General features: G+C 35.8%; 1 protein-coding gene across 3 annotated transcripts in view; it reads right to left on the bottom strand.

Moving 5' to 3' along the window:
* The window catches only part of ATP6V1H (ATPase H+ transporting V1 subunit H), a 165,526-nt gene that overhangs the window by 107,665 nt on the left and 43,804 nt on the right, over window positions 1–14,057 (bottom strand). For all 3 annotated transcript variants that reach the window (XM_090283699.1, XM_090283701.1, XM_090283700.1), the window contains one exon: window positions 13,090–13,282. In XM_090283699.1, coding sequence (XP_090139825.1) covers window positions 13,090–13,282 — 193 coding nt within the window. The remainder of the gene's footprint in view (window positions 1–13,089; window positions 13,283–14,057) is intronic.

Here is a 14,057-nt window from a genome sequence, read left to right as displayed (position 1 = left end):
AAGAAGATATCAAAACTCCAGAAAGAGACTAAATGAAATGGAGATAAAATATCTATCAGAAGCAAAGTTCAGAACAATGATTATAAGGATGCTCAAGGAAATTAGTGAGGACCTCAAAAGCATAAAAAAGATCCAGTCAGAAATAAAGGATACACTAATTGAAATAAAGAACAATTTACAGGGAAACAAGAGTATGTAGAGTGGATGAGGCCGAGAATCAAATCAATGATATGGAACATAAGGAAGCAAAAAACGACCAATCAGGATAACAAGAAGAAAAAAGAATCCAAAAAATATGAGGAGAGTGTATGCAACCTCTGGAACAACCTCAAGCATTCCAACATTTTCATCATGGGGGTGCCAGAAGGAGAAGAAAAAGAGCAAGAAATTGGAAATCTATTTGAAATTAATAATGAAAGAAAACTTCCCTAATTTGGTGAAGGAAATAGACATATAAGTCCAGGAAGCACAGAGTCCCAAACAAACTAGACCCAAAGAGGACCACACCAACACACATCATAATTAAAATGCCAAAGGTTAAAGACAAAGAGAGAATCTTAAAAGCAGCAAGAGAAAAGAAGAGGGTTATCAACAGGGGAATTCCCATAAACTATAAGCTGATTCTCAAAAAAACTTTGCAGGCTAGAAGGCACTGGCAAGAAATATTCAAAGTCATGAAAAGCAGGGACCTACAGCCAAGATTGCTCTACTCAGCAAAGATATTACTTAAAATCGAAGGGCAGATAAAGAACTTGCCAGACAAGGTAAAACTAAAGATGATGATTTCATCATCACCAAACCATAATTATGTGAAATGTAAAAGGGATTTATTTAAGAAAAAGAAGACCAAAATTATGAAAAATAAAATGGCAAAAAATACAAATATATCAACAAAGTCTAAAAAAAAACAAACTGAGCAAACAAGAAAAACAGAGACAATATCATGGATACACAGAACGTTTTGATGGATGCCACATGGGAGGGGTGTGTGGGGGAATGGGGAGATGAGGGACAGAAGTACAAATAGGTAGTTACATAATAGTCACAAGGATGTAAAGTACAGTACAGGAAATGGAGTAGCCAAAGAACTTATACACATGATCAATGGACATGGACAATGGAGGGGGGACTGCCTGAAAGAGTGAGGCGTGCTGGGTGGAGGTGCCAAAGGGTGAAAAATCAGAACTGTAATAGCATAATCAATAAAATATAATTTAAAAAAAGAAAAAATAAATCCCATTTATAAATACCAAAAAAAGGATAAAACACATAGGAATAAACTTAACAAAGGAAGTGAAGGACTTACATGCCAAAAACTACTAGACATTGTTGAAAAAAAATTGAAGACACAAAGAAATGGAAAGATATTCTAATATTTAACATTGGAAGATTTAACATTGTTAAAATGACCATATTAACTAAAACAATAGGCAGATTTAATGCAATCCTTGTCACAATCCCATTGGTATTTTTCACAGAAATAAAACAAAAAACCCTCAAATACGTATGGAACTACAAAAGACCCCTAATACTATACTACAAAGATACAATAATCAAAACAGTATGGTACTGGCAGGAAAAAAAAACACAGACACAGAGACCAATGGAATAGAATTGAAACCAAGAAATAAACCCACACATATATGAGCAACTAATTCTTGACAAAGGAGCCATAAACATACAATAGAGAAAGGAAAGCCTCTTCAATAAATGGTGCTGGGAAAACTAGAAAGCCACATGCAAAAGAATGAAACTAGACTGCTATCTGACACCATACACAAAAATTAACTCAAAATAGATTAAAAGGTGGAATATAAGACCTGAAAAAATAAAATATATAAAACACAGGCACTAAACTAATGGACCATGGTCTCAGAGGGATTTTTGTAAACTTGACCCTAAAGGCAAAACAAAAAGGCAACCAACCAATATATTTGCAAATGATACCTCAATCAATAAGGGGCTAATATTGAATACATAAAGAACTAATAGATCTCAACAACAAAAAATAAACAATCTGAAAAAAAAATGGGCAGAGAACCTAAATAGACAGTTTTCAAGGTAGACTGACAGATGGACAAAAGATATATGAAAAGATGCTCAAATCACTAGTTATAAGGGAAATACAAATCAAAACCACAATGACACAATTATTAATTAAGACAAGAGAACCATAACACACTGCCAGTAGGAATATGAACTAATGTAGCCACTATGGAAAATAGTATGGAGATGCCACAAAAATCTAAGAATAGAGCTATCATATGACTCAGCAATCCCTCTTCTAGGTATGAACCCCCAAAAATTTGAAAACATTTACTTGTAAAGATAGATGTACCCCTATGTTCACTGCATCATTATTCACAATAGCTAAGATATGGAAACAACCTAAGTGTCCTTCAATGAATGACTGGATAAAGAAGATGTAGATATGTACAACGGATTACTACTTAGCCACAAAAAAGATAAAATATTGCCATTTGAAACATGGATGGATCTTAAGAGTATTATGCTACATACAGATAATGTGTCACAGAAATGTACACTTGAAAATATATAATTTAATGTCATCCCAATAAATGAATTAAAAGATAAGAGTATTATGCTAAGTGAAATAAGTCAGATGGAACAGAACAAAAATGATATGATTTCATTCAGATGTGGGATATAAAAATTGAACAAACAAAACATACTAACTCAGAGATACAGAAAACAGAATGGTAATAACCAGAGGGAAAGGGAATTGGGAGAAGAACAAAGAGGGTAAAGAGGGTCACATGTATGGTGACAGGAGACTAGCCTTAAGGTAGTGAGCACACAATAGAATATACAGATGCTGTATTATGATGTTGTACACCTGAAATTTATATATCAGTTACCCCAATAAATTTTAATAAATAAGTAAAAAAAACACACACCAAGAAATTAGCTTAACTTTTGTTCACTGGGGATAAAAAAACTGTATATGAAGTTTAAACAAGATTTCAAATCTTGCTAAACATCAGTAAAATACTCATGCTGCTGCTTCTAAATCAAATAGAACAGCTCTGGATCTTTGCCTAGGTTCCACATAAATTTAGCAAGAATGCAATTTACAGAGGTAGGAGATTCAATAAGGCAAACTGCTATTATTCTATGCTTTTATGGAGAGAAAAAGGCAGGGAAATAAATACAGATTGTATATTTACTATTTCCAGGCACTTCCTCTGTTATCTCATTGAATCCTCACCCAACCTTGAAGGGAATTCAGTATTACTAACCACCTTTCACAGATGGAGAAATTACCTATGAGAGTTGAAGCTACTCTCCCAATACTCTAGTGCTGAAATTCACATTTATATCTGTCCACTCCAGAGCCTACACTCTTTGTGAAACACCATACTGAATGGAAAACTGGAAAAGAGCCATACTACTATACTCCTTAAATTTCCATAAAAAGTATTATAGATAATCTAACTAGAGAACTCCCACATCAGAAATCAGGTCAAGAAAAAGCTAAGAATCTCAGTCTGACTCTAAAGGTCTTGTGACTTTTTGAGTTTTGTATATTCTAAACATTCTTCATGGTAACTTCATGAAGTCACTCTACCAAAGACAAAAATTTAAACAAAATGCGACATCCCTGAGAATACATATCTTGGCATATTTATCCTTCCATACCCTCAGTAACTAATGCATTCCTATCATATAATTGCTCTCCAGTATACATCTGATGCATTGATAGGTGAACAGATATTCCATGAATGGGGTGGGGGAGGAAGAAGAGGATGAGGAGAGGGAAAAGAAAAAGAAAAGGGAACGGGAGGGAGCGAAAGGGAGAAAAAAGAGCTCAAAGATAGGATTCAACTAATATCAACTAACAACTCTCATCTATTATACAGTTGACCCAGGGACAACTCAGTGGTTAGGAACACCAACCTTGCTTGTACAATGAAAAATCTGAGGATACAACTTCTGGCCAAGATGGAGGCATAGACAGACATGCTGTGTCTCCCTCCACAACTAAGAAGAAATACAACTACCTCAAAACTAGAAACAACCAGAAGTTCCAGAAAAAAAAAGTGCATGGAAGTCGAGCAAACAAAGATATAAAGAAGAAATACTCATCCAGACAGGTATGAGGGCCAGAGCTGGGGCAGAGAGGACACGGTGTGGTGGTGGCAGCAGCGGCAACAGTGGCAGGCCAGCGAAAAGCGCAGTTACACCTTTTAAAAAGTCAGGAGGGACACCTGGGGATCGTTCCCAGTTCCTCACCAGACCGAGAAGACAACAGTCCCAGCACCGGGGAAAATAAAGCCTCATTGCTTCTGACTGTGCAAACCAGTGGGGGTTGGGACGGAGGCAGAAACTGCCGGTCTCTCAGCAGAGTCCACTTGTTTAAAGGGCCCCCATGGTCCTAGAACATCCACAGACCCACCCACTCTGGGAACCACGATCAGGGCAGCAGCTAGAGGGGCACTAGTCCGGTTCGGAAGTGGAGAATTGCCTGGAAAAGGGGCGAGTGCTGAGCAAGCGGCATTGTTCTTTCTCAGACCCCTCCCCTGCATACAACGCCACAACGTGGTGAAACAGGTCACCCTTTACTGATGAAAACCTAAGGCTCCGCCCCTTACAACAAGGTAGGAGTGACAGCTCTCCCTGGGACACAGAAGCAAACAAATAGAGGAGACTTCCGGCAAAGATGGAGACCTAGAGTGACATGCTCCATCTCCCTTCACAACTAAGAAGGAATACAACTACCGCAAAACCAGAAATAACCAGAAGTTCCAGAAAATAAATGGAAGTCCAACATATGAAGTTATAAGGAAGTGGTGCTCATCCAGACTGGTAGGAGGGGCGAAGCTGGGAAGGAGTGTTCAAGCTGTGCTGTCTGCAGCAGCAGCAGCAGCAGCAGCAGCAGCAGCAGCGACAGAGGCAAGACAGTGGTAAGCACAGACACCTGTATTTAAGGGGAGGAGAGAAGCGCCTGGGTAGCACCCCTGGCTGCAGACCAGACGCATCAGCTTGTGATTCTAAAGCCGGGGAGGGCAGACCTCCATTACCTTGGACTGTGAGGCCCGGAGGGTGTGGGGACAGAGAAGGAGGCTCCCGGTCTCTCAGCAGAGAGTGAATGGCAGGAATCCATCTTGGACCCCCACCCCTGCAGAAAACACCACAGCATGGTGAGACAGGATGCCCGGTTGTGACAAGGGCACAGGGCTCCGCCCCCTATAATGTAGGAGGTATGACAACCCTGCCCAGGAAGCAAAGATAAACACAAAACTTTCAGGATGGCACAGATCATGATAGAGATCCTGGTGACGCAGCTGGCCAGACTGCAAATATCTAATCTTACAAAGGAGCAGATAGGAAATCTTTCTGAGGCACAGTTCAGAGCTTTGGTTATAAAAATGCTTAAAGACCTAACAGCAGATCTTAAACAAGACAGGGAAGGAATGAAGGCTAGTCCTGTTGAAATGAACAAAAACACATACGAAACTAGTGATGAGGGCAAGAAGACCAGGGATCAAATCAACAAATCGGAACATAGGAAAGGAACAAACAGTCAACCAGTGGAGAAAGAGGAAATGAAAAGTGAGGAAAATGAGGAGAGGCTCAGAAACTTATCAGACAGCTATAAGTGGGCCAACATCCAAATCATAGGGCTGCCAGAAGGTGAAGAAGAAAAATTAGAAATGGAAAAATTATGTGAAAAAATAATGAAGCAGAACTTCCCTAACTTGGGGAAGGAGATAGACTTACAGGTCCACGAAGCACAGAGTTCCAAAAAAACTGGACCCAGGGAGAACCACACCAAGACACATTATAATCAAAATGTCAAAAATTAAGGATCAAGAGAGAATCTTAAAAGCAGCAAGAGAGAAGAAGAGAATTACATGCAAAGAGTTCCCAATAAGACTATCAGCTGATTTCTCAAAAGAAACTCTGCAGGCAAGAAGGGACAGGCAAGAAATATTCAAAGTAATGAAAAGCAAAAACCTACAACCGTGATTATCCTATCCAGTGAAGCTGTCATTCAGAATAGAAGGGCAGAGAAAGTGCTTCCAGGACAAAGTAAAACCAAAGGACTTCATCAGATCCAAACCACTGTTATATGAAATGTTAAAGGGACTTGTTTAAGAGAAAGAGGATCAAAACTATGAACATTAAAATGAAAACTGTATCACAATAACCAACAACAGAAGCTAGGGAACCAAAACAAAGGCAAACTAAGTAGGCAACAAGAGTGGGAAAAGAATTATAGGTATGGGAACATTTTGGGGGGAGGTCAGTGGGGAGAGGTAAGAGGGAAAGGCAGGGAGATGGTACAGGAATTAAGAAGCATAATAGGAGGGAGTGGAGTAGACAGAAAGATGTTGAGAAGAACTATATGCACAACCAATGGGCATGGACTAAGGGGGACAACTGGAGGGAGGGGTGTCAATGGGTGGAGGGGAACAAAGGGAAAAGAAATTGGGACAACTGTAATAGCATAAACAAAGCATATTTTTTTAAAAATCTGAGGATAGCTTTTGACTTCCCAAAAATTTAACTAATAATTACAGTTGACCATATGACTTAACAATAACATAAACCATCAATTAATACATATTTATGTATACTTTATGATAGTAAATGAAAAAACAGACTAGTATCCAGATATATTTTGTGCATTCATGACCTATCCAATTGTTTCTCAATTTTTTTCAATATTTCTAGGGCATGTGATTCATTTGCAAGTTTTTCAGATTGTCACAAATCTCAAAAAAAAAAAAAAAAATTCCAACCTGTTTATTGAAAATAACCATGTATAAGTGGACCCGCACCATTCAAATCTGTGTTAAGGATTAATTGTATAACAATATTAGACATACCTAATGCTTTCAATGACCCCTATTACATAAAAATGATCTCAAATGAAAATCAATGGAAAGGAGGAGGAACTAGGCAGGGATAAAATATTCATCAAAGTCTAAGGGAAGCTCAGATAGAATAACTACTATATATATAATGTTTAAAGCATTTTATGCTGATCTTTAAAGTAAATCTCAATCCATTACTATAAATTACTAGTATCTGATTTCTTCCTAAAACTCACAGCACTTATAAAACTATGTTATCTAAATAAGACTTATTATAAAACATTTAAATTTACCAAAAATGAGGGGGGGAAATACAAGTGTAGAGATATATTATTTAAAAAACAGAACAGCTCAAATAAAACCCTCAGATCTATAGCAGCTCTCTTTCCTACACTTATATTTTACCTCAAACAAAAAAGTTACCTTATTAAGCAATTATCAAAAGAAATAATTTAATGATAAATCTTTATAATCTTCCAACATTTGGATAAACAGATTTTAATTTAAAAGTATAACATACAGAAAAAGATAGGTAGACATAAACTGAAAAAAATACTATTCATTTCCATGTTAATTACTTAGGCAACTGTTGATCTATTTTCCAGAAATGAAAGTTATACAAAGAAAAAAGCCAATAATAATCTAAAACATCTTTCTAGGATAATCTAATTGCAAACATCCTGAGTCAGGGGTGACTATCTTTCCTAATAGTTTAATAAGATTGTTAAATGTATTTTATTATCTGAAAAGTTTTCACGCCAACTTTACAAATAGCTTCCAATTTAGAAAAGTCCATGCACTAAGAGAAAACAAAGACTCTCTCTGTAGTCTTGCTTTCTCTTATATATTTTAAGTGAATTATTTTACCAAACTTTTTAAAAAGATTTTATTTCATTTTAGAGAGAGGAAGGGAGGAAGAAAGAGAGGGAAAGAAAGAAACATCGATCAATTGCCTCTCAAACGCGCCCCAACCGGTGTCCAAACCCACAACTCAAGCATAAGCCCTGACTGGGAATTGAACTGGCAACCTTTCATTTTGTGGGACAACAGCCAACCAACTGAACCACACCCATCAGGGCATATTTTAATGAACTTTTAATCAACCATAATCTTAACATACTCATAAAATAATCACCAAGATATGGAAGCAGCCCAAGTGTCCATCAATAGATGAGTGGATAAAACAACTATGGGACATTTACACAATGAAATACTATTTGGTAGTAAAAAAAGAAAATTTTACCCTTGCAACAATATGGATGAACCTGAAGAACATTATGCTAAGTGAAATAAACCAGTCAGAGAAAGACAAATACCATATGATTCCACTGATATGTGCAATCTAATAAACAAACTGAACTAACAAGGAAAATGGGGACAGAGATGGAGAGCAGGATGGCAGCTAGTCAGTGAGGTTAAGGGGTGAAGGGTTTGAGCAAAAAGGAAAAAGGGCTCATGGACATGGACAACAGTGTGTGACTGCTGGTGGGGGGAGGGGTAAAATGGGACTAAAAGGTAATGTAAAAAAAAAAAATACAATAAAAATCTTAAATTAAAAAAAAAAACCCTCATAGACAACAGGGGGTTGCCAGAGGGAAAAGGGGGTGGAGGGAGGTGGGAGAAGGTAAAGGTGGGATAAATGGTGATGGAAGAAGACTTGACTTGTGGTGGTATACACACAGTGCAGTGTGCAGATGATGTATTACAGAATTGTACACCTGAGACCTATATGATTTTGTTGGCCAATGTCACTGCAATAAAGTCAATAAAAAATAATTTTTTAAAAAAACTAGATATAGGAGGTAACAAGTTAAATTCATTCTCATGGAATTTTATTATCATACCTTTAATTATGGAAACCAAACAAAGCAGCCAAAAATTTACAGTGGAATTTAACTCAATAAAGAAACCAATAAATATATCATTAAATTCAATACCACACCCTATTTCTATAGAAGGTTTTTCTACTTTTACTTCAGTGTTTTTCTTCAGTCCTTCATATGATCCCAAATACTTATTGATGGCCTTCTATATGTCAAATGTTCATTTAGCCAACACTTATTTTCTCCAAAGGCATTAACATATAAGCATATATAAAGTCCAAAGACAGACTTAAGAGAAATGACATTATTCTTACCAGACACATGAACAAAGTTGAAGCATAGAGAAGCTAAGCAACTTGCCAAAGGCACAGAGACCAGCCCAAGAGCACAGCAAACCTGACTTCCACTGTACATGCTGGGAATGCACACAACCAACCTGCATGCACACATTCTTTGTCGTAACTGATGCAAAGCATGTTCTGACCAAATTGGGAAGAAACAAGAATTCCACTTTCCCCTTAACTATTCATCCTTTACATGTGGGAAGGGTGCAAAAATTATAAATTACAGGTATTAAGATATCAACAGGCTTCTTCTATATCTAGAAGTGAAATTAATTTTATTCATATTTTTTTCTTAATATTTTTCTAATCTTATTTTTTTAGCCATAAGACCATATTATTTTTATAAGCAGGGGAAAATATCAAACTATTAATATTTCCATTTTCTTAAAATGGCAGGTGTTTAATTTGGAAGAGAAGGGTTTAATATAATAAAGGTTCCTGTGACTGTTGTACAGCAGAAAGACAAAGACAACAGCACAGTACACAATAAAGTAGCAAAAGCAGATTTGACAGGGTCTTATTTGAAGACACTGGGCTTTGGTAAGCAACGTCTTACAAGTATGAAAACAAGTTAGGGTGAGTCAGTAACAGGATGGCTGAAAAATTTGTGTTGGCCCCACTAGTTCTATGCCCAAATAGTAATAACAATCAGCAAAGCACAAGCACCATTTTTACAGAGCATGTTCGTGCCTTCAGAAAGCAAATGGCCACAAATACCAGGACTGTATCTTCAAGAGCCAGACTCGTGTACTCCATTTATTCCCTTAACATTCACTTTAGAATGGGGGTGGGGGACAGAGAGGTAATAATCAATCATTGTACAACAAGTTACTGACAATTCCAGAAAGTCTTTTCTTCACTTAACATTTATCAACCTGTCTCCACCTTTGTACTTCAAAAAACTCATATGCACCTTTCAAAACCCTCTTCAAGCCTCTCTCTGAAGCTTTTCCTAAACCCCCCTATTTTTACCTTCCACCTCTCTTGTATTACTTTTACTCTTGTATATTATATATCATTGCATTGCACTGACATTATCTATTCACATATTCTGTCCTCACTAAAGAAGTCGTTCAATGTCAAGTGGAATCATGAGCATCTGTGTTCTTTCATGATTAGCATAATGGAACTGCAATTAAAATGAAATTAAAATTTTGTTTGTGAATTAAACTGAACTCTAGCTGTAGAAGGAGACTGTCAGAAGACCCTGTTTCTAGAACTTTTCATCTTTACTAAATAAATGAGAATATGGATAATGAAGCAATCAAGTAAAAGAAAAAATACATGCAGTTTAGCTACTAAAATACTTCAGAGTCTCATTAATACAACCTATTCTGATTTAAGGGTTTATTAGTGCTTTATCTAAATGAGACTAAAATTTACCTCATGTAGACAGTTTGCTAAAGAAAGTAATGGCAGAGCCAATACACTGAGGCAGAAGAGTAGAGACATACTACCACTTACCTATTTCTTAAGAGTAAACCTCTCAAAGGCCACAGAACAATTTTTACATTAAAAAAAGTTAATTTTATAAATAAGGAAAATCAAAAGCAATCTAATACATAAAACAACATTTGGTCATCAGTTGACTGGCATTTATCGTATCTAGCAATTCATATTTTCATTTCACTTTCCACTCTTTCAATGAAATTAATACTGAACTTCACTTCTCATTGCCTTTAGTCATTCATTTAACCCTTGTTAGGCAGCTAGAAAAAATATGAAGTTTGATGCTTTCACAGCTGGTATTTTTAGGAAAGGAATCTGAATTCCTTTGCCACCTGACTTATGATTCTCCTTTTCATAGTTTTCTCTCCTTTTAATGCCACTCTCAAGGTTCCTGGGAAAATGGTCCAAGAAAATAAAAAAAGGTGCCAGAGTGGTTAAAAAGATGGCTTTGGAGCTAAGCAGATCTCACTAGAATTCCAATTCTATCACTTACTAACTGAGAAATTAATGTCCAAGTCTTGGTTTCCTCATCCCTTAAAAGAGAAAATAATAATAGCACCCATTGAATTATCATAAGGATTAAATTTGTCAATGCGCAAAAGTCACTCAATAAATTATAACATTATTCTCAATATCAAAGACAGGCTAGCATAATGGTTAAGAGCATGAATCAGACTATCTGAGTCTGAATTCCAGCTCTGCTGCTTCCTGGCTATTTTAGCAAATTACTTAACCTCTTGTGGCCTCATGCCCATTACATGGAGTTCTTGAGAGATTAAATGCATAACACATTTAAGGCAATTAAAACAGTGCCTGACAAAGAATAAACTCAATAAACATTAGTTATTATTATTAACTACAAACATCTAGAAAAATTATTACACATCAAATTTTAAAAATTAAAATGTGACAAATGCTAGGAATAAGCAATTTATAGGAGGAATATAAATGCTGATGAAAATATTAAAAGATACTCAGCTTCATTATTAACAAGACACATTTTTCAACTAATTTTTTTAACAACTGAAAGATTATATTAAATCTAAGAAAAGAATGCAAAAACATGCAATTCTAAAATATGGTTGGTGAAAATGTAAATTTGTACATTTTTGAAAGATAATTTGATATCTATCAAAATTGTAGAAAAGTACATTCTTTGATTAAGCAATTCCATCTCTAAAACTGTATTCAACAGAAATATTCATCAAAGCAGGTGAATACATGTAAAAGAAACTAGAAACACTATACATGCTTATCAACAGAACACTGGTTAAGTAAACTGCTTCACATGAACATGGTAGAACATAGCCATTAAAAAGAATACTAATATCATGTTAACTATTAACTGTCCTATACCTGTCTATGTAAAAGAATTTTGTGTCTATTACTTTTACTTTTTATCCAATCTCATAGATTTCCCAGCTTTGCTTTCTCACACCTCCCTAAATCTATCACCAATAGATTTCATGTAACCCCCTTACATCTTCTTCCTTGATTCTGATGTATAAATTAAGTGGTAAAAATGACATTTACTGGAGCATATTTTCAGTCCCTTGAGATTTTGTGTTCCAGCAATTGTCATCAGCTTGGTTCAAATAAACTCATAAAAATATTTTTAAAATAAAAAAAGAATACTGAATATCTATACATATAAAAATATAAACATACGGATTTACATTGTTAAGAATAAAGTTAAAGAACAGTATTTATCTTGTGATGCCATTTTTGTTTTTAAACACAAAATTGCACACCTACTTATATATTTATTTGTACCTGCTTAGAAAAATTAGAAAGATGCTAGTGACTGTATTGGCAAATGTGATGTCAATGTTATTTAAATGTTTGCAATATATCTGTACTACATCTGATTTTTTATTTATTGTTATTTACTTAAAGAAAGCATAACAAATAATAATTAAAAGCAGACTCTGAAGCCAATAACTTGGATTTGCATGTCTACCACATGTTTATAGTTGCCTCAGAAATTCTGCTTGTCAGTAGGTCCAAAATCTGAAATACAATTCCATACTAACATAAGGGCCCTATACGAAAAAAACCGCAATGATAGCCTCTTAAAACACGCTGCAACAAAAAAGGACGTCCTTTTTTATAAAATTGAGTTTATTAGGGTGATACTGGTTAACAAAACCATAAATATTTCATCTGCATACTGTACCATGTGCCCATCACCCAAAGTAGTTTCTTTGCATCTCCATTTAACCATTCTTTGCCCTCTTCCACCTCTCCACACCCGTTACTCTGTGGCTAGGCTGTCACCATACCTTTGTGTCTACGTGTTATATAAAAAATAAATAAAAATAAAAAAATAAAAGGACTTCCTCCATCTGAATGTAAAGCAATTACTTTTTCTTACAAGCAATCCAGACCTCATTCATTTCATCCATTTAAATGGTTTCCTCCCACCTGCCCCATTCCCCCATGGCATAAATACAAATTAGTCTTCTTTTAATCTATGTTCACTAAGACACCATAGTTTCACAACTTCATGAAGAACAAGTAACGTTCTGCCACCCACTAAAACCCCCCAAACATATCCCACAGTGAAAATGCCTCATATATACACATACACATACAGACACACCATTTTAAAAAATACCACAAAACACTTACACGGAATGCTGCAAGGATGATTCTTGTCACTTTCTCTTTGACAGATTCTTGAAGGATATCAGACAGAACAGGAATGATATTATAGCGCCGCAGGTGTTCACACATTTGAGGACTGAATGCCAAAAGCCATATTGAAAAAATCATTTGATATTGGAGTTGAAAGCCACATTTGTTACTCAAAACTCCCATTATGCTGAAAAGGAACACATATTAAGAAAACATTTACTATGACAGTGTAACTAGAAAGAAAAAATAATTGATTTTTTTTTTGCACTAATGGAACAAAATTATGTCCTCAGTTTCTTTTCTGCTAGCAATAACAAGCAAACTATATCCCTACTCAGAAAGGGCCATTAGCAGCACAGCTTCACTTAACCCTCTCTCCAAAAGTCACAGGACTTCAGCAAGCAGCAGAATTTGTTGCAGGGAAGCAATGAGAGGGAAAGCAATGAGAGAGGAAACACATACTTGCAATACAGAAGAGGGAACAGTAAAAAGAATCTGACAGACATTATAGAAGCTAAAATCAACAGGACTTGGTGACACAATGAACATTCATCTTGGTGAAGTCAGAAGCTATATCAAGATTTTGAGTCTGGACAACCACAACAGTCATGTATAGCTTTAAAAACATGTAGGAAACTCAGAGAGAAAAGAAGGAATTAGTTTGGCAAAAACATACCATGAGTCTAAATTTAACATAGCCAGTCATTGAATTTGGGGGTTAGAACTTGAAAAACTTATAGTTCAACCACCCATTTTACTGACAAGAAAAATGGAAAAGCTAAATGGATGTCAAAGAGGTTACACCAAGGAAGAGCACAAAGGTAATTTCCCTGGGGAATGCCTCATTCATACAAGGAAGAACAGAAAGTATCAAATTAGGCCACTAAAAAATGACCAGTGGCATTAAGGGAAATAAAAGCCTACAGAATGTACAACACAAAGAATGAACTCTAATGTAAATT

This window comes from Furipterus horrens, unplaced genomic scaffold, assembly GCF_987537825.1.
Source record: "Furipterus horrens unplaced genomic scaffold, mFurHor1.1.pri manual_scaffold_7, whole genome shotgun sequence".
NCBI classification, from domain to species: Eukaryota; Metazoa; Chordata; class Mammalia; order Chiroptera; family Furipteridae; genus Furipterus; species Furipterus horrens.
The sequence above is the reverse complement of the archived record's forward strand: the minus strand, read 5'-3'. Positions and strand labels throughout refer to the sequence as shown.